Here is a 19,736-nt window from a genome sequence, read left to right as displayed (position 1 = left end):
CATAATAACACACTTACACGAAATGAAATATAGTTAAAAGGTTTAGAACGCCACACATAGCTTAGTTAGCCCTGCACACACCTGATTGTATCGTGTTTAGTACCGTTCCGCTCAGCTCATCATGCAAAGTATTCCGGTCATTGCGAATATTTCGCAATGTACACTGTCCGATAGTTATGGACATAATCCATATTCCAGAGACAGTTTCTGTTGTAAGTAGTTAACAAAGGAAACTAGCTCAAACCGGTTCTTATCCTTGCTGACGCCGAAACCACCAAACAAAGGACTCTTAAAGTTCACTCCCCTGCACCTGGTCAGACCAGGTACAACGTCTAACCCCCAATCACAGTGGACCGGACATATGATCTCTGGCCAATGAGAATGGCCTTTGACCTCCCCCTTCTGACCCTATAAGATAGGCGACCCAGAGCAGCCAGGGTCTCTTCGGCACAACTACCTTCCCTGGACCTTCCTACCGGACTATCGCTCATTCCTGAACGATAGTGAGCTCTGACCGGACTGCGCTTCGCATACTAGATGACCACGGTAAACGGTTGCATTTTCACGGTATTTATTCTTAAAGTATTGTTGGCTGGTTGTGTCTTGTATTATTGTATCCTTTCCCCTTAGCAGAGATTGTTAGTATTCATTGTTAGTATATTGTATCACTTGTTATACCTGTTTATTCTTATTTCTGTAACCCCCTTTTGTCCATTAGGGACTTTAATACAACCTTTTATATGGAGTTCTAACCTCCTTACTTCTATTCAGTGGTCGTGTCTGGTTATTCGCATAATAGCGATAAGGTACATTGCGGACTCTGTCCTTTAAAGTATATTCGCAGAATTAGAGACAAAGTCCTGCGAAGGGATCTCTTATCAAGGTAAAAGGTACGCTACGCTGCGCTACGTTTTGTTCGCACGTAGCTAGGTATAAAGGGTAAGCAGGTTACGGACACATTACGTAACCTGCGCTTTTCACATATTGTATCTCTGGTCATAGTTTAATCACCGTTAACACAGGTAATTTCAGATGTTCATGTGTTACCTGCCAGTTTTTACAGACAGGTGACACCTTTAATCACCCATATTCGGGTAAAACATATGTCATCAAACACCACTTTACCTGCAATTCTACACACATTGTGTATCTTATCACCTGCCCCTGCAGTATGTATTACGTGGGGAAAACAGAACGCAAACTGAAAGAACGCATGGCGATGCACAGGCACTCTATACGCAATGCCCTGACAAGTGGGAAAAGCGATCAGCCGGTTGCGAGGCATTTCGCTGTTAAAAAACATCCCCTGTCCAGCCTCAAATATAGAGCCATAGATTGTGTTCCAGCTTCCAAAAGAGGAGGCGACCGTGCGAGAGCACTGTTGCGCAAAGAGTCCTGGTGGATTCACCAGTTAGACACGATGTCCCCTCGGGGGTTAAATGAAATGCTACCTCTTGGAATATTTCGTTAAACATGTTTGGTCATCATGTTCTGTGCATTTTTTGTTCATTTTATGCTGCTTATTGATTATATATCTCTTGTTCTTTACAGTGCTGGATTATTCCCCGCGTGTTTGTTTTGTATTCATGTTGTTATGATGAAGGTGATGTCATCTGAGTGCGTCCCTAGTGAGTGATGTCATTCAGGCTGGACTGAGGGGCGGGTACCCAGCCCCGCCCACAGGAAACAGCATTTTCTCTTTCAATGGTCCTGGTGACACAGCTCAACACTGGGATGTAGGAGGGTCCGAAGGAGCCAGGCACCTATCCTAAAGCTTTAGAGGGTAGGCTCCTCCCCTACTGCATCCCTGGACTCTTCAGTTCGTGTTAGGTGCCCACTGGAGTGGGTGCTATTCTAAAGGGCTGCGGGAGCAGCCGAAGAAATAGAGTAGTTAGGGAATTTTTATTGTTTTATTAACTTTCACCCTAGCTAGGTAGGCACAGTGTGAGGATTCTCATAGTGAATCCTCACACTGCTAGCGCAGCAGGAGCTGACAGAATCGCGTCCTGTCAGCTCACTGTGCACAGGGGAGACGCTGTCTGGTCTCCCTGTGCAGCGCTTTTAGCCTCTATTAAGAGGCTGCCTGGGCTCCGGAGTATCCTGAAACCGGCTCCACGTTTAGGTGGGGATCATGGGGGACAGGCGCTCCGTGATGGCGGCGGCCATTTTATGCGGAGCTTACACGCTGAGCTCCTATATGAGAGGACAGCAGCGTTGTGACAGGCATGTTCCAAGTGGTCCCCAGTTGAGGGTGAGACACTGGAACTAGGAAATCCTACCTAAGGAGCGGCTGGCTGGGGGTGGTTGGCGCCAAAAGGTCACGGACCCCGCAGCAGCAGGGACTTTTGGTCTCTTCCTTCACTCTGACTTTGGCGCCTTTCAGAACGCTTGCAGCGGAGCTGAGCTGGCTTACTGATCCTGGCAGAGTGACTTGGATTTCCTGGGCATCGCTTCCCCGCAGTTGAAACCAACAGACAGATAAGTGACTGGGTGCATTGACTCTGTATAAACGCTTGTACATTGTTTGCACTGTGTATACTGAGATATATATATATTTTTCACTTGCATCATGTCTGAGCATCAGGCTGTGGTTTTGGGGGAGGGAGCCCTTAGTGCACTGAGCGCGTGCAATGTTTGCACACAAAAGTTTGTCCCTGAGCAGATGGCCAAAGGGGGCTTATGTATTACTTGCGCTGATGTGAGACCCATGGGCAGTGAACCCCATAGGGCAGAGCAGAGTGAACCTGCGTGGGCCAGTGCTCTAGGCAGGTCAGTAAACGCTTTGGTGCAGCTTCTGGACAGGCAGAGTGATGTGTTGGTAGAATCACAGAGACCTATGCCATCATCTCAGCAGTCTTCTGGCTCCTTGCCTCTTACCCAGGCAGATCCTGCTTTTATTCAGGTGATGCAGGATACTGCGAAGGGGATTAACAGGTTCAGTGAAATACTGGACAAAATGGATGATGTTGCAGGGACCCCTAAAAGGTCTTATGCTATGCCTACTGTGGTAGATGAGGAGGAAGGAGCGTATACTGACATCCCCTGGGATCAGGGTGATGATTTTGAAGAGACCTCTGCGGCTGGTATAGAGGATCTTATTGTGGCTGTGAAGCAGGCTTTAAAACTGTCTGTGGAGGATAAGACTCCTGTTAAAGGTGTTTTTAAGCGACAGCGGAAGGAGGCTGTTACTTTTCCTTCAGATGAGGGGTTACAGGAATTATTGGAAGGGGCTTGGAAAACCCCGGATAAGAGGCTACAGATGCCAAAGAGATTCCTTAGTCTGTACCCCATGCCAGAGTCTCATGCTGAGCTCTGGGAAAAGGTGCCTGTGGTGGATGCTTCAGTGGCACGTTTATCCAAAGCTACAGTATTGCCTGTACAGGGCGGTGCAGCTTTTAAAGATTCTGTGGATAAAAAGCTGGAGGGAAACCTCAAGGCTATTTTTGAAGGGGTGGGGTTTACCCTACGGCCCCTTATTGCCTCAGCCTGGGTCTCTAAGGCCATGATAGAGTGGGCGGGTGAATTATGCACCATGCTGCAGGCTGACCCTGGTGCTTTGCTTATAGCGGAGAAGATTAAGGCCGCTGCAGAATATGCGGTGGAAGCAGAAGAGGAAGCGCTTAAAATGGCGACCAGAGTGTCCACAGTCTCTATTAAGGCCAGGAGAGTGCTCTGGCTTAAGGCCTGGGAAGCGGACAATGAGTCCAAGAAGGCCCTAGAGATGTTAGCTTTCAAGGGAAAGTTACTTTTTGGTGCCGAATTAGAGGAGATTATAAAACAAGCCACGGGTGGCAAAAGTACATTTCTGCCGGCCCCCTCAGCAAAGCAGACATCCAGATTCGCTGCTTTTAGGCCATCCTTTCGGCCCTCCCCTAGAGGTGGTGCGTCCTTTCGAGGACAGTCTTTCAAGGGAAAAGTTTCAGTCCTCTAGGGGCAAAACACAAAGGTCCAAGTTTGGCTCTTTCCATAAGAAGCCGGCCTCCAAAGGAGAGGACAAACCCTCCGCTTGACTGTCAGGGGATGGGCCCGACAGTGATAAAGGTGGGGGGGGGGGCGTCTCACACACTTCAGGGACGCATGGGCTTCTCTAAACCAGGATGCCTGGGTTTTAGATATTATAAGCCAGGGTTACAAAATCCCTTTCAGAGGATCGCCTCCGAAGAGGTTCATCCCCACATCTTTGCCAAAACAGGCGCTCCTGCGCACAGCTCTTATGAGAGCGGCCCATTCCCTTTTGGAAAAAGGGGTGGTTATTCCGGTTCCCAGGGCAGAGTGGAAGAAAGGCTTTTACTCCACTCTGTTCCTGGTGCCCAAACCAGACGGGTCTTTCAGACCAATACTAAACTTGAAATCCTTAAATGTCCATCTATGGGTAGACCATTTCAAAATGGAGTCTTTAAGGTCAGTACTCCTGAGTCTGGACCAGGGAGAATTTTTGGCGTCCATGGATGTCCAGGACGCATATCTGCACGTTCCCATTCACCCGGAACATCAGACCCTGTTGAGGTTTGCTATAGGAGACCTGCATTTGCAATTCCGGGCGTTACCCTTTGGGCTAGCAACCGCGCCAAGGGTATTCACCAAGATAATGTCAGTGATGGCGGCGGTGTTAAGACTCAGGGGAATCACAGTATCACCCTATTTGGACGATCTCCTGTTCAAAGCAGAGTCAGCAGCCATGCTTCAGAGCCACTTGGCAGAGGCCATCAGTTTTTTACAGGCTCACGGCTGGATTTTAAATTTGAAAAAATCTCAGTTGGTACCATCACAGAGGCTTCAATTTTTGGGGGTCACTCTAGATACCCATCTCCACCGGGTATTTCTTCCGGAGGAAAAGGCCAGGGATCTGGTCACCCTAGTCCAGGAGATTCTCGGGGCTCGGAGCATCTCAGTGTGGAGGTGTCTCAAGCTTCTAGGGAAAATGGTGGCGTCATTCGAAACGCTTCATTATGCCAGGTTCCATTCTCGGGTGTTCCAATGGAACATATTGTCAGCGTGGTCAGGGAGCACTCTGACCATGAAGTCGGAGATGATAGTGCTGTCTTCGGACACTCGAGACTCCTTGAAATGGTGGACAGAAGTGGATTCCCTTCAGTGGGGTCGATCATTACAGACCTGGGACTGGTTGGTAGTAACTACCGACGCCAGCCTAAGGGGCTGGGGGGCAGTAGTCCGGGATCTCAGGCTGCAGGGTCTGTGGACGCCAGAGGAGTCTGTATTGCCAATAAACATCTTGGAGCTGAGAGCCGTCTGGAAAGTGATTTCCTTGGCAGGAGACAGGTTACGGAACCTCCCCTTGAGGATTCAGACAGACAATGCCACAGCTGTGGCGTATCTGAATCACCAGGGAGGTACACGCAGCAAATTGGCCATGTGGGAGGTATCCAGAATCTTCCTATGGGCGGAACAGAATGTTCCAGCTGTATCGGCTATATTCATTCCAGGAGTAGAGAATATAGAAGCCGACTTCCTGAGCAGGGAGGAGCTCAAGGAAGGGGAATGGAGCCTACACCCTCAGGTGTTTCAACAGATCACTTTAAAGTGGGGAACTCCGGATGTGGACCTGATGGCATCCAGGTTCAATCATCAGGTGCCCAGGTTCTATTCCAGAACGAGAGATCCACTAGCGGAGGCAGTGGATGCCATGACTACTCAATGGCAGGGAGATCTTCTTTATGCATTTCCTCCAGTGCCAATGTTAGCGAGACTTTTGAAAAGAATACAGGACCAGAAGGTTCCGGTGATCCTTGTGGGCCCAGATTGGCCAAGGAGGTCCTGGTACTCGAGGCTTCAGAAGTTGTCTGTGGACTCGTGGCGTCTGCCTCCGAGACCAGATCTGCTAAGACAAGGCCCATTCAATCACCTGGATTCAGATCGATTGATTTTGACGGCCTGGCTATTGAAGCCGCCATTTTGAAAAGAAAAGGATTTTCTCAGGCAGTAGTACAGACTATGATAAAAGCCAGGAAGGCTGTATCCTCGGCAAATTACTATAGAGTCTGGAAGACGTACATCAGATGGTGTGAGAGGCGAAAGGTTCACACATCTCACTTCAAGTTATCAAGAATGTTGGAATTCTTACAAGATGGGTTTTCATCAGGCCTAAGCCTTCAATCATTGAAGGTGCAGATATCGGCCTTCTCCATCTATTTCCAAAAAAGGATAGCCATTTTGCCGGAGATTCAAACCTTTTTACAAGGGGTATCTAGGTTGAAACCCCCTTACAAGCAACCAGTAGCACCTTGGGACCGGTCACTGGTTTTGGATTGCCTTCAGAAGGCACCTTTTGAACCTTTAAGGTCGGCGGACTTTAAGTTTCTCACGTGGAAGCTAGTGTTTTTGTTAGCAGTAGCATCTGCTAAAAGAGTATCAGAGTTGGGAGCCTTGTCATGCAAATCTCCCTTCTTAATTTTTCATGATGACAGGGCTGTTCTGAGAACAGTGCCTCAATTTTTACCGAAGGTAGTCTCTGCCTTCCATTTAAATCAGGAGATAGTTCTACCTGTGTTTCAACCCCCAGAGGGTTCTAAGAAAAGGGACAAGTTGAAGACTTTGGATGTTGTGCGTGCCTTACGCATATATGTGGACAGAGTGAAGAGTGTCAGAAAGACTGACACATTATTGGTACTGTATGACATACAAAAATTGGTTGGCCTGCTTCTAAGCAGACTATTGCTAGGTGGTTGCGATCTGTGATAGCCTTTGCATACACCAAGGTGGGTAGGCCTGTACCGGCCAGAATTAATGCGCATACCACCAGGTCAGTTGCCACCTCTTGGGCGGTTCGACATGGGGCCACAGCTGAGCAGGTTTGCAGAGCTGCCACTTGGTCATCTGTTCACACATTTGCCAAATTCTATAGATTCCATGAGTTCGCGTCGGAGGACGCATCATTCGGGCGAGCAGTGCTGAGAGCTGCAGACCTGAGCGTACCCTCCCAAAGGACCGGCTCTGGAACGTCCCAGTGTTGAGCTGTGTCACCAGGACCATTGAAAGAGAAAAAGGGATTTTTGTAAGAACTTACCGTTCGAATCCCTTTCTCTGATATGGTCCTGGTGACACAGCGATCCCTCCCTTACGCTCAGTAAGTATGCCAGAAGTTTCATGATGTTCATGTTAAAATGGTTAAAAGTTAACAGTTTCTGTTATAAAATGTGCATATAATATGTGCAGGCGTTTGTACTGAGTTAATGTATTCCAGTGGCTTTGAAAGATTGAACTGAAGAGTCCAGGGATGCAGTAGGGGAGGAGCCTACCCTCTAAAGCTTTAGGATAGGTGCCTGGCTCCTTCGGACCCTCCTACATCCCAGTGTTGAGCTGTGTCACCAGGACCATATCAGAGAAAGGGATTCGAACGGTAAGTTCTTACAAAAATCCCTTTTTCCACATGATGTGTATACTCTGCTATATTAAGGTCAGTGTTACATGTTATCTTTATCCTGATGACTAAACAATAAAGTTTTGAAACGTTGATCGAACCTCTGTGGCAGCATATCGTTTATTGTTTGACTGATCGTGAGTGACGCACCTTCGTTTGTATATCACAGCAAGTCCCTGCAGTGAAGGCACCGATCGCTGAGAGGTACTGTTACTGGGAGTGCCGGACCGTTTTATATATATATATATATATATATATATATATATATTTTTTTTTTTTTTTTTAAGTAGTGGTAAATCATTCTTATTCTGTAATGGTATGATTAAGATTTTAGTGGTAAATATCTAGAAATTAGCGCTTTTGTAAATATAGATCTTTATTGCCATGGAAACCAGCAAGTCACTGTAAAATAGAGCATTTAAATGTATCGGTGATCATCCTCTTATTCTCTGCGGTTTCAAATAAATGGTTCCACGAGAGAGGACAAAAATAGCTAAAGCCAGTATTCACAGTTGATTTTTAATTATTTTGGATGGGGGATTAAATTAAAGATATATATGGGAGAATTTAATAAGATGAGAGATTCAGAAAGTCAGAGATTTGTTAAGACATGTCCAGTTTTTTTTAAAGTGGCAATCATTTACACTGCAAAACCAGTTTGATTTTACAGTCTAAATGATTGCCGCTTTTAAAAAAACTGGAAATTTCTTACCAAATGTCTCACTTTCTAAATCGCTCACCCTTTTAAATTTCACCCTTACAGTCTTCTCCTATTCAACTCTGGTAAGCAGTGTGGTGTAACCTAACAAACTAGCCAAAAGAAGAAAAATATATCGAAATAAATGTAAAACAGAGTAATACAATTATATATTTTAAATGAACAAAAATTAACAATTGTGTGTAATGCATGTAATCATTTTTACAAGTTGGTGATTTTAAATGATAAAACCAAGAAGTATTTATAGTTACATTTACATTGTGAAGTTCTTGTGTACAGTGGGTGTTAGCTGTAGTTATGAAGAAAATTAATACAGATTTGTGCTGCAGATTGCATATATCTGTATCACCATCTGGTTATCTGATGATTGCATAAAGTTTTTCATGCAGTCAGTAGGAAATGTGATTGATACAAGTACATTGGTGCTGCTGCTTTTCTCTAATGTACCAAATGTTCCACTAACACTTTTCCCTTAGTCAGGGAACATGCAAACTTGTCAACGCGACAACCTAGTAAAATGTTCAATTAGAAGAGAAATGCATTGTGGGTCATTGTAATACAGAAGCAACAAGTTGTTTTAACAAAAATCATTGCACAAATTCTGTGTCTTAAGTAGTGTATGCAGGGTGCAATACTTTCTATTCGATCCTGATCGAATCACACGGCACGGTGTACACATTTAGACTATATAGTACAGATCTGTATTATATAGTCTTGTCTGCACTGTCTATTTTTCAATTAGATTTCAATACAGTGGGGCCGTGCATCAGGATCGACTTGAAATTGCACGTGTTTGCATTTCTGTTATATCATAGCTGCCTACCCTCCTGCATTCTGCAGGAGACTCCCTGAAATAGCAGCAATCTCCCTCTCCCCCTCATTATTCTAGCAATCTCCCTCATTTCACCTAGCCCACATTATACTGTTACATTTTTTTGGGGGAAAAAGGAATGAGAGATAGATACATTTACATTGAATCATCAGCACCATTTCCTAGCACTTTACCAAGTATAGTAGCTACATTTGTATATAAGTCATTTTAAAAGATTCCTCTCAGGTGTAGCAGTACACACCCACACTACTAGATGCCACATTCACAATCTCTTTTCACAATCTCTCCATATATGGAATTAGACAGGCTACCAACTATAATCTCCCTGAAACTAGTTTTCAAAAACTTGCTTATATAAGCAAAAAAATAGATTTTGCTTATATAAGCAAAATAGAAGACAAGTATAGACTACACCGAGCTGTGTGAATGCCCTATTACTGTTAATTTTTTTACACTAAGCAACTACTCTCTGTAATGTTTATGTTCAGATGGAGCCCCTTTCATTCATTCCCAGTGCCTGCCAGAATGTCCCCGCTGACTCCATTAGACTGGGACACGATCATCTCATACGCACGTGCGTCCCAGTCAATTGGCGGCTGGGCAGCGGAAACCCTGCCCGTCTCCGCTTCAGGGAGATGGGCAGGGTTAGGGGAGGGTTCGTGGAGGTGGTGGGGACCGGCGAGCGGGGAGGCGGCGGGTGGCAGTGGGGAGCTACGTTGGAACGGGGTGCACGAGCATCTCGTGCGCACGTTCCTTCTTGCGACAGATGGCGGGGCCTGCTGGCTGGTGGGGGCTAGCGATTCTATCGCCAGCCCCTGGAATGCTCACAGGGGCTCGATCTGTAACAAGCTAATGTGCTCAGGTATGCTGATCAGAACATATACCCCTTTTCACCCCTTAGGAGTTTGAAAATCACTACTGGGTGGCTGTATGTAACTGTCACCATTTTCAGACCACCCAGCAGGTCTACCTGTAACAGTTTCCAGACTACATAGTAGGTAAACAGAAAGAGTGGACTGGAAGCTGTGCACTGTTTACAAAAGGCTAGAAAAAGCACTCAATGTAAATTCTCTATGATCAGAATTTCTGCAACCTATTGAAAGTTAGTTGTAAGCCTGGGACAGACACTATGGAGAATATTCAATGCTCTGATGGCGAGAATTGCCGATAACACCATCACAGTATTCACATGAGATGGAAACGGCGAGTGTGGCCATTAAAACGGCGAGGCTTGCCACAAAATGTGGCAGACACTGCATTTGCGGTGAACCTTGCCGTTTAAGGAGATCTTCGCTGTCCTCTTACAGCGAGGATTTGGCCCTGACACGTTCTACTATATCCAAGGATAGTCTGCCATTTTGTAGCTAGTGTCTAAAATGGGTCATAAAGCTGGAAGAAGGCGGGTACCCATGATGCAGTTAAGAAAAATAGAATTCTTTGATTGTATGGACATTCTTTCCTTGTCAAAGGGCAGCATGACTATAGTGATGTGGTTTATAGGTTTGTTATTTCATTACTTTATAAAGGTTAATGTACCTGTCAATAATTGGCATATATCCTTTTACTTTTGTCGCAATCAGAAGCGGATTGACCAGAGACTTCACCTGGAATATTCCCAGTGCGCCAATATCTCATGTAGCTGTTTGTTTCAGCCACTGCATACTGTATATTGGGGCCATCGCCGGTTTTGTTAGTAGCCAAACCCAACATGCTTAAGTCCCACCCCACTCCTGGATCAGCCACAATCTTACTACACTCTGGTCCAGGACTGTGATCCCAGCTGTAGAGAAAGGTGTCATGTAGGAATGAGGATTTGGGGGGGGGGGGGGGGGGGGCATGGGTGAGACACACTACTGGTAAGCTGGCTCTTACTTCCCTCAGCGATGTCTCCAACAATCATCTACCCATCCAGGGTGAAGATCAATGAGTTAGCACAGCCAATCAAAGGCATCAGACATGTGTTCGTCAGTGTGAGCTTCCGGTAAGTATAGCAGCGCATACATTTTGAGAATAAATGAAAAAAGTAGATTGGATGCTCTTTGACCAATATTTTTAATAACACATAGGGGGAAATTTACCAATATGAAAAACCTAGTTTTTCGTATTGGTATTTTCCCTACGACTGCATACGACTGTTTAAGTCGTATGCAAAGTCGTGTTCCGGAGGATCAGTTACAAAGCAGTCAGATACGACTGCTTTGTAACCCTCCGATGGTGTAATGATTCGTATTAGCGGCCGTATATACGGCTGCTAATACGAATTATTTCTAGCAGTCTGCACGGATCAGTCCGATCCGTGCAGGCTGCAAGGTGTAAAAAAAATAGAATAAATAAAAAAAACGGCGTGGGGTCCCCCCCACAGCTGTAACCAGCACCAGGCTGAAGGAGCCGGGGCCGGTAATTAAAAATCAGGGAACCCGACAAATAGGGGTTCCCCGATTTTTAACAACCAGCCCCAGGCTCCTGCTCTGGGGCTGGTTCCCAAAATACGGGGGACAAAATGAGTAGGGGTCCCCCGTATTTTAAGAACCAGCCCCAGGCAAAACCAGCCAGCAGGGTAATGCCACAGCCGGGGGGAGACTTTTTATGCAAGTCCCCCCGGCCAAAGCATTAACCCTACCGACCAGTCAGCCTGGCCAGGGGCCCTGGGGGAGTGGGGACCCCCCCAATAAAGGGGTCCCCCCCCTCCAGGACTTAAGGCGGCCAATAGCGGCATTCGGGAGGCGGAGCCGCACGATGTAAACAAACACCGTGCGTCTCCGTGTCCGCTTGGTTTCGGGCTGTCGGTTTGTTTTTTTGCCAAGACACTTACCTGGACTACGTCGCGCTGGGACAGGTGAGTATGGTTTCCTTCCACAGCTTCCCAAATGGATTTCGTCGGATCCGGACGGCGACAGCGACGGTCCACATGGAGGAAGAAGACGACACAGGACCAGAAGACGACGACACAGGACCAGGGATACCTACGGAAAGAAGATAGGTAAGTATTAGTATGTGTGGGCTTTGTATGTAATAAAATTTTATTTTAAAAGAGTGTCAGTGTGTTTTGTGCACTATTTTTTTAACTGTGGAACTACAAGTGCCAGCGGGCCCTTTAATGCCCAGCAGGCTGGGACTTGTGGTTCTCCAAGTCCCAGCTTGCTGGGGAGGCTTGCTGGCACTTGTAGTGCCACAGTAAAAAACAATAGTTTGTTCTATTTTTTACACCACTATCAGCTCGATGCCCACCGCCCAGGGGCATCGAGGACAGCACCAGGCTTCAGCCTGGTCAGGTAAGTCCTGGAGGGGGGGGGACCCCTTTATTGGGGGGGTCCCCACTCCCCCAGGGCCCCTGGCCAGGCTGACTGGTCGGTAGGGTTAATGCTTTGGCCGGGGGGACTTGCATAAAAAGTCTCCCCCCGGCTGTGGCATTACCCTGCTGGCTGGTTTTGCCTGGGGCTGGTTCTTAAAATACGGGGGACCCCTACTCATTTTGTCCCCCGTATTTTGGGAACCAGCCCCAGAGCAGGAGCCTGGGGCTGGTTGTTAAAAATCGGGGAACCCCTATTTGTCGGGTTCCCTGATTTTTAATTACCGGCTCCAGGCTCCGTCATCCTGGTGCTGGTTACGGCTGTGGGGGGGGGGACCCCACGCCGTTTTTTTTTTACATTTAATTTTTTTTCTATTTTTTTACACTGAAGCCTGCACGGATATGACTGATCCGTGCAGGCTTAAAGCAAATACGACAGGAAAATGGTGTTCTATTTTCCTGTCGTATTTGCGTGGGTGTTTCACACCACTTAGCAGCCGTATTATCCATACGGCTGCTTAGTAAATCAGAAACCACCATTCTTTTGAATGGTGATTTCTGTCGTATCCTATCGATGGTGTAGACATTCGTATTTGTAAATACAAATATGAATGTTCCATCTTTAGGACTACGAATTGTTGTATTTTTGGGATTGTAAATCCCGAAAATACAAATTCGTAAAAAAAAGGTGTATTTCTGCCTACGAATACACCTTTTTTCTACGAATCCATTTTGGTATATGTCCCCCATAATATCATGTAAAAGATAATGTGTGTGTGTATATATATATATATATATATATATATATATATATATATATATATATATATATATATATATATATGTGTATATATATATATAGCAAGAGAGGGATGGCGGCACTCACAGGACGTCTGGTTGAAGAAATAAATTCCACACTGGGATCCGATCAAGTGGTTCAACGTTTCAGTCTTAATTTACTTTTTTCAAGAACAGGGGCATACAAAATACAAGTGTAACAGAGCCTGCATATATACATAGTGAATTAATTGGCAAACACTTACCAACTGAGCTCTGAGACAGCCCGTCGGGATGGCTTCGCGCTAAGCAATGACGTCACTGGATCAGCTGTGATCGGCGGTAGCGGCTAGGAGTGGAAGCACGCCTACAGGGGGGAGCGTCTAGGCTGATGAGACATAGACGTGCCGCTGTCAGGGGGTTGTCTATTGGTAGCGTCGTTGCCATGGCAGCTTGGCTGTTCGAGAACACAGTCTGGCGTAGTCTGTCAACAAACAGTGATAAATACGTGAGCATAATAAAGAATTACAAGCATGATGAGAGTTTTGTAGAAACACTGATATGAGTGCGGATATGCTAAATACAATCTAATAAATGACAGATACAACATATAACAGAAATACAAACAAGGTTGGATAGCAACATCATCCTCAGTAAGGCTTGTTTCTACTACACAGCTGTCACAATGTCAGTAGAAATGGCGTGTTGACCATATCGGGCAGGGACTGAGTAAGCCTTGGGAGAAGAATTGCAATGCAATATGAAAAGATGATGGTGCCATAACAGCAAATCTGTAAGACCGCATTCGCTGATCCTACACTCATTTACCTGTGTCGACCTCAACCATGTCGACTGTAGTGAAAAAATGACAAAAAATATGAAAAAAATATGAAATATGAAAAAATAGGTTGGGATCAGCTGGGTCATTTAAGAGGTTGGGGTGCTGCGTTTGCAGAGATGTTATTTTCTCTTTAATGTTCCCTAGCTCTCGACCAGATTCTTCTATGACTAGAATGATAAGGTCTAGGGAACATTTATTGAGTACTGCAACCCAGGTCTCACCCCCTCTCAACCTCCACACCTTTCACACGCACCCACAACCCACACAACCTAATTACTATCTCACCTGTCCCCTCCCTTCCTTTCTCCTGTGCTCTCTGGAATGCTAGATCAGTCTGCAACAAGCTCCCAACTATCCACGACCTCTTTATCTCCCACTTTTTTAACCTTCTTGCCATCACTGAAACCTGGCTGTCCGCATCTGACACTACCTCCCCTGCTGCCCTCTCTTATGGAGGCCTCTCCTTCACACACTCGGTCAGACCGGATGGCCGCCAGGGTGGAGGAGTGGGCATCCTCCTCTCCCCCAACTGCACCTTCCGCGCCATCCCACCTGAGCCCTCCCTCACATTCTCCACCTTTGAGGTACACACTATCCGCCTCTTCTACCCCATTCACCTCCTTGTGGCTGTAATCTACCGCCCCCCTGGCCCCTGCTCCCCTTTCCTTGATAACTTTGCTGCGTGGCTTCCACACTTTCTCGCCTCTGACCTCCCCTCTATCATCCTCGGTGACTTTAACATTCCTATTGACATCAATAATGCTGCCTCCTTTAACCTTCTTGACCTTGCCACCTCCTTTGGACTTTCTCAATGGACCTCCACCCCCACTCATAATCTCGGACACTCCCTTGACCTAGTCTTCACCCACCATTGTAATCTCTCTGATTTCTCTAATTCTTCCTTCCCACTCTCTGACCACAATCTGCTCTCTTTCACCCTCTCATCCTCCCCTCTCCCCTCATTGCCCAGACCCACAGTCACCAGACGTAACCTCGGGTCTCTTGACCCCACTGTCCTGTCTTCCCTGGAGACTTTCCTCTCTCCTCTCTCAACCATGACTTGCCCCAAACAGGCTGCCTCTTTCTATTACTCTTCTCTCACCTCTGCTCTCGACTCTGTAGCCCCCCTCCACACTGTTCCCCTTCGACGCTCTAAACCACAACCCTGGCACAACAAAATAACTTGATTCTTGCAAAAATGTGCACGCTCTGCTGAACGCCTCTGGAGGAAATCTCACTCTCTGGAAGACTTCCTCCATTTCAAGTTTATTCTCTCCTCCTACAGCGCTGCTCTCTCCTATACCAAACAATCTTTCTTCAAATCTCTCATCTCTTCCCATTCCTCCAATCCCCGACGTCTCTTTGAAACTTTCAACACTCTACTTCGCCCTGCACCACCCCTCCTCCCTTCATCCCTCACTGCCACTAACTTTGCCTCCTTCTTCCTCTCTAAAATTGAGGTAATCCTTCCATACCCCCTCTGCTGCCCACCCACCCCAATCATCCTCCCCTACCAACTACCCCACTCTGTCATCCTTCTGCCCTACTACAGCTGAGGAAGTCCACTCCCTCATCTCATCCTCTCCCCCCTCTACCTGTCCCTTGGACCCTCTCCCCTCCCGTCTCCTCAGTTCCCTCTCCCCCACTGGCTGCTCCCACCTTGCTCACCTCTTTAACCTATCTCTTTCTACTGGCATCTTTCCCTCACCCTTCAAACACGCTCTGGTCTCGCCTATTCTTAAAAAACCTAACCTGGACCCTTTATCTCCCACAAGCTACCGCCCTATCTCTCTTCTCCCATTTGCCTCTAAAATACTAGAACGGCTGGTTTACAGGCGTCTCACCAGCTACCTGTCTGACCACTCCATCCTAGATCCCCTTCAATCTGACTTTCGCCCACTTCATTCCACTGAGACTGCCCTAGTGAAAGTCACCAATGACCTGCTGTCAGCCAAATCCAAGGGTCACTTCTCCCTGCTTATCCTTTTGGACCTATCTGCTGCCTTTGACACTGTGGATCACCCTCTCCTCCTCCACACACTCCAAAACATTGGCCTCTCTGGCACAGTCTTCAACTGGTTTTCCTCTTACCTCTTCAACCGTTCCTTCTCAGTCTCTGCCTCTGGCTCTACCTTACCACCTTCTATCCTTCCTGTCGGGGTCCCTCAGGGTTCCGTCCTTGGCCCCATTCTGTTCTCTTTGTACACCTCCTCTCTGGGTGCACTCATTAACTCCTTTGGCTTCCAATATCACCTCTATGCAGATGACACCCAAATCTACCTCTCCTCTCCTGATCTGTCCCCCACTGTTTTCTCTCAAGTTTCCAACTGCCTCGCTGCCATCTCTACCTGGATGTCTGAGCGATTTCTGAAGCTGAATATGGACAAAACCGAACTTATTATCTTTCCCCCACCCAGAGCTATGCCCCCTACTAATATCTCTATCACTGTTAACAACACCATCATCTCCCCTGTTCCCCAACTCCGCTGCCTGGGTGTCACTCTTGACTCCTCCCTCTCCTTTGCACCCCACATCCAAGCCCTGGCCCATTCTTGCCGGTTCCAGTTACGCAACATTGCTCGCATCAGGCACTTTCTCTCACAGAGTGCAACTAAGCTGATCATCCACTCATTGGTCATCTCACGGCTTGACTACTGTAATGCTCTTCTCACCGGCCTTGCTCAATCCCAACTAGCTCCTCTCCAATCTGTCCTCAATGCTGCAGCCAGGCTTATCTTCCTCTCCCGCCGCTCTAATTCTGCTACTCCCCTTCAACAAAATCTGCACTGGCTTCCATTCCCCTACAGAATCCTCTTCAAACACCTCACACTCACATACAGGGCCATCTCTAATTCCATTGCTCCATATATCTCTAACCTCATCTCCATTCATACACCCTCCCGCCCTCTACGGTCAGCTGACGACTGTCGTCTCTCCTCCACCCTGATCACTGCTTCCCATGCTAGAGTACAGGACTTTGCCCGTGCTGCACCCCTTCAGTGGAACGCACTCCCTCGCTCCATTAGACTCTCCCCGACCTTGCAAAGCTTCAAACGGGCACTGAAAGCTCACCTATTCATCAAAGCGTACCCTTCCACTGCATAAACCAGCTGGTTCTCTGACCCCTTGCCTGCTTACATCCTGCTATCTAACCACCACCCCCTCGCTTGCACCTCTTGTAATCTGTCTGTCTCCCCTTCCTACTAGATTGTAAGCTCCTCCGAGTAGGGCCCTCTTCCCTCCTGTTGTCAAAGCCCACTTCTCTTCACATTTCACTCACAGCTCTCCTTTAATCCAACACTCAGTGACCATCTTCATACTCATCTCCATCATTGGCCTCAAGCCTCTAGTTGTATGTTGATTGGGTCCTCACTACTTACATTTAAGCTGTAATGTGTATTGAACTGTGGTGCTCTTTATTTTTACTCTATTTTTGTTATTTATTCAATGTTATGCCAAGTTTTGTCTCCCTGTATTGTTCCTTTGTACGGCGCTGCGAAACACTTGTGGCGCCTTATAAATAAAATTATAATAATAATAATAACCCACCTTCTATAAAATTCTGGATTGTTCCGGCCTATAGTAGGTAGGTTGCGCACTCTAAACCCCCTCGGGATCTTTTTTTCTTTATGATAATCCGTCAGGGTTACCCCATGTAGCAGGTAGTCCACTTCTTCTTTTTTCTTTAGTTTTAGAAGGGATTGGTACAAGTCCTCCTTATTTTCAGGACCACTGGTTTCTAGCAGTGAGTGTGAGAAATAGACACTTTCCGCTTCTGATTCACTGAAGCTCAGAATCTCACCCAGTGGTAGTTGTAAATTTAGAAATGCACCTCCCGCAGCGCTGGTGGTCGAATGTGAACCATCGGCATTGGACATAATATGACAGTTGAAAGAATTGGTATATGGACGTTACTGTGATGGTATTCCAATCACTACAGATGGTAGGAAGCTCAATCAGGAGAGGTTTGTAGGAGAGGGAACCCAGAAATCAGGGAAAAGATGTGCAGATGTTAGTAACACCGATGACACTATGTTGTCCGTATGCAGGTAAACATAGAAATGGGGGGTGCCACGCACACCGGTAAATCCTCCAAAGTGGGGGATAGGTTGGTGAATGTATATCCTTTTTGAGGCTGGCACTCCACGCAACTGTTCAAGGGCTACTTTGCCCGGGTGCCTTCCTGGTTCACTCAGCCGAGGAACAGATATACAGATGGAGCTGGGCTCTTCTTTGTAGGGGATGGCGATGGCGACGCCATCCGCCATCCCCCACCTTCTGTATTTGTGAAAGGGGTCGCGCGTGCACGAGATGCGTGCATGTCTGCTTCCGACGGCTACCCCAGGGTCCCCGCCGGCTTGTCTGATCCCAACCTATTGGAGAAATTCAATTCACAAATTAATGAATATAAAAAAAAAAAATACAAAACTAGCAAAGGTAAATCTTGACTATCAAGAACAGAAGGTCTATCAATGAGTCTCAGGTAGAGCACCAAAGCCATCATTCTATAGATCCCGTCGACAAAACATTGACAACTATAGTGGACAATCAACGTCACAAAGTGTCACAGAGGGTGCATCACCAGCAATTGTCTCACGTCCCCCTTTTGGGGTTCTGACAAGACCCGGCCCGCAAGAAACAGATCGCGCACCAGACACGGCGGCCAAAGCAAGAGGCAAGCGACAAGGTGGCAAGAGGCAAGGTGATCAACCTATCTTCCAGATCTCTTTCAGACGCTGAAATAAGATTGCTCAACAGAGGCCTCAACTTCATCCCTACTAATAACTTCAAGACTTTTAATTGGAAAATCGACACATGGAAATTCAATAGATCCATTAAATTGAAAGAGCATTTTGCCGACATGCTGACTACACCATACTGCAAACCATTACAACAGAAATCATCTTTTGATCCTCAAACCCACAATGCATCCATTAAAAGCTTTACCCGACTCTTGGACTACCAAGTCATGGAACATCATAAAACAAATTTGAAATCCTCTAAATCACATTCACCTAATCTCCCAAAAGATGAGTTTGATGCCTTGAAGGAGCTAAGCAAAGACCAATCAATAATCATCCGTGGAGCGGACAAGGGAGGCGCTGTCGATGCCACCAAATACAAAGCTGAGCTTTATGGACAACTCAACGGCAGCAATGTATATGACCGCCTACCCAAAGATCCAACTCCAGCGTATAAAGCAGAAGTCGACAAACTTTTGAATACTGCGGCAACCCACAAATTGATCACACAGAGGGATCTACATCAATTAACTGTTGATAAACCTGTGGTGGCACTTGTATACACATTACCAAAGGTCCACAAAACATTGATTGATCCACCAGGACGCCCTATAATATCAGCCCGAGGGTCCCTGTTAAGTCCTATATCCAAATACATTGATCAATTCTTACAGCCGCACATTCAGAAAGAAGCCACCTATTTACGAGACACTGCAATGCTCTTCAGCTGTTACAAGATCTCCCAATTGAGATTCTTTGTACAATAGATGTGGTGTCATTGTATACGAGTATACCTCAAGATCAGGGTTTGATTAATTAGAACAAACTCTTAAAAGGAATTATTTCCTCTTCAATTATGATTTTTTTTGTCAAAAACAGGGGTGTGCGATGGGATCCCACGTAGCACCGTCATTCGTGAATATTTATATGCTCGCAGTCGAAAAAGAGCTGTTTTTGAACAATCCGGACTTTGGTCCATTTGCCAAAGTCTTCTTCAGGTACATAGACAATATTATGGTACTATGGTCGGGCACCAGGCAACAATTGGAAACCTCTATGGCATCCATCAATACCCGACATCAGTTTATCAAATTCACTTACATCTGCGATGAGACGAGTGTACATTTCTTGGACGTCACCCTTAAGTGGGATGGGAAAG

At 46.5% G+C, this 19,736-nt stretch overlaps 1 protein-coding gene across 1 annotated transcript; it reads left to right on the top strand.

Annotated features, from left to right (window-relative positions):
- Window positions 1–1,171: 1,171 nt before the first annotated feature.
- On the top strand, window positions 1,172–19,344 carry LOC146072948 (uncharacterized). Its single transcript, XM_083180117.1, has 4 exons — window positions 1,172–1,410; window positions 4,147–4,590; window positions 4,665–6,022; window positions 18,458–19,344. The coding sequence occupies exons 1-4, from the start codon at window positions 1,172–1,174 to the stop codon at window positions 19,342–19,344; spliced, it is 2,928 nt and encodes a 975-aa protein (XP_083036243.1).
- Window positions 19,345–19,736: the final 392 nt, after the last annotated feature.

The sequence above is a fragment of the Crinia signifera genome, chromosome 4, assembly GCF_055691185.1.
Source record: "Crinia signifera chromosome 4, ASM5569118v1, whole genome shotgun sequence".
Taxonomy (NCBI): domain Eukaryota; kingdom Metazoa; phylum Chordata; class Amphibia; order Anura; family Myobatrachidae; genus Crinia; species Crinia signifera.
Note: the sequence above shows the minus strand (reverse complement) of the source record. Positions and strands in the feature narration are given on the sequence as shown.

What these genes read in the sequence shown, in the direction of transcription:
- LOC146072948 (XM_083180117.1), top strand. Translation starts at nt 1,172, where the DNA reads ATGTATTACGTGGGGAAAACAGAACGCAAACTGAAAGAACGCATGGCG. An exon ending in GAGTCCTGGTGGATTCACCA is followed by an intron (nt 1,411 to 4,146) that starts GTTAGACACGAT and finishes AATCCCTTTCAG; the next exon opens with AGGATCGCCTCCGAAGAGGT. An exon ending in AGGGTATTCACCAAGATAAT is followed by an intron (nt 4,591 to 4,664) that starts GTCAGTGATGGC and finishes TCCTGTTCAAAG; the next exon opens with CAGAGTCAGCAGCCATGCTT.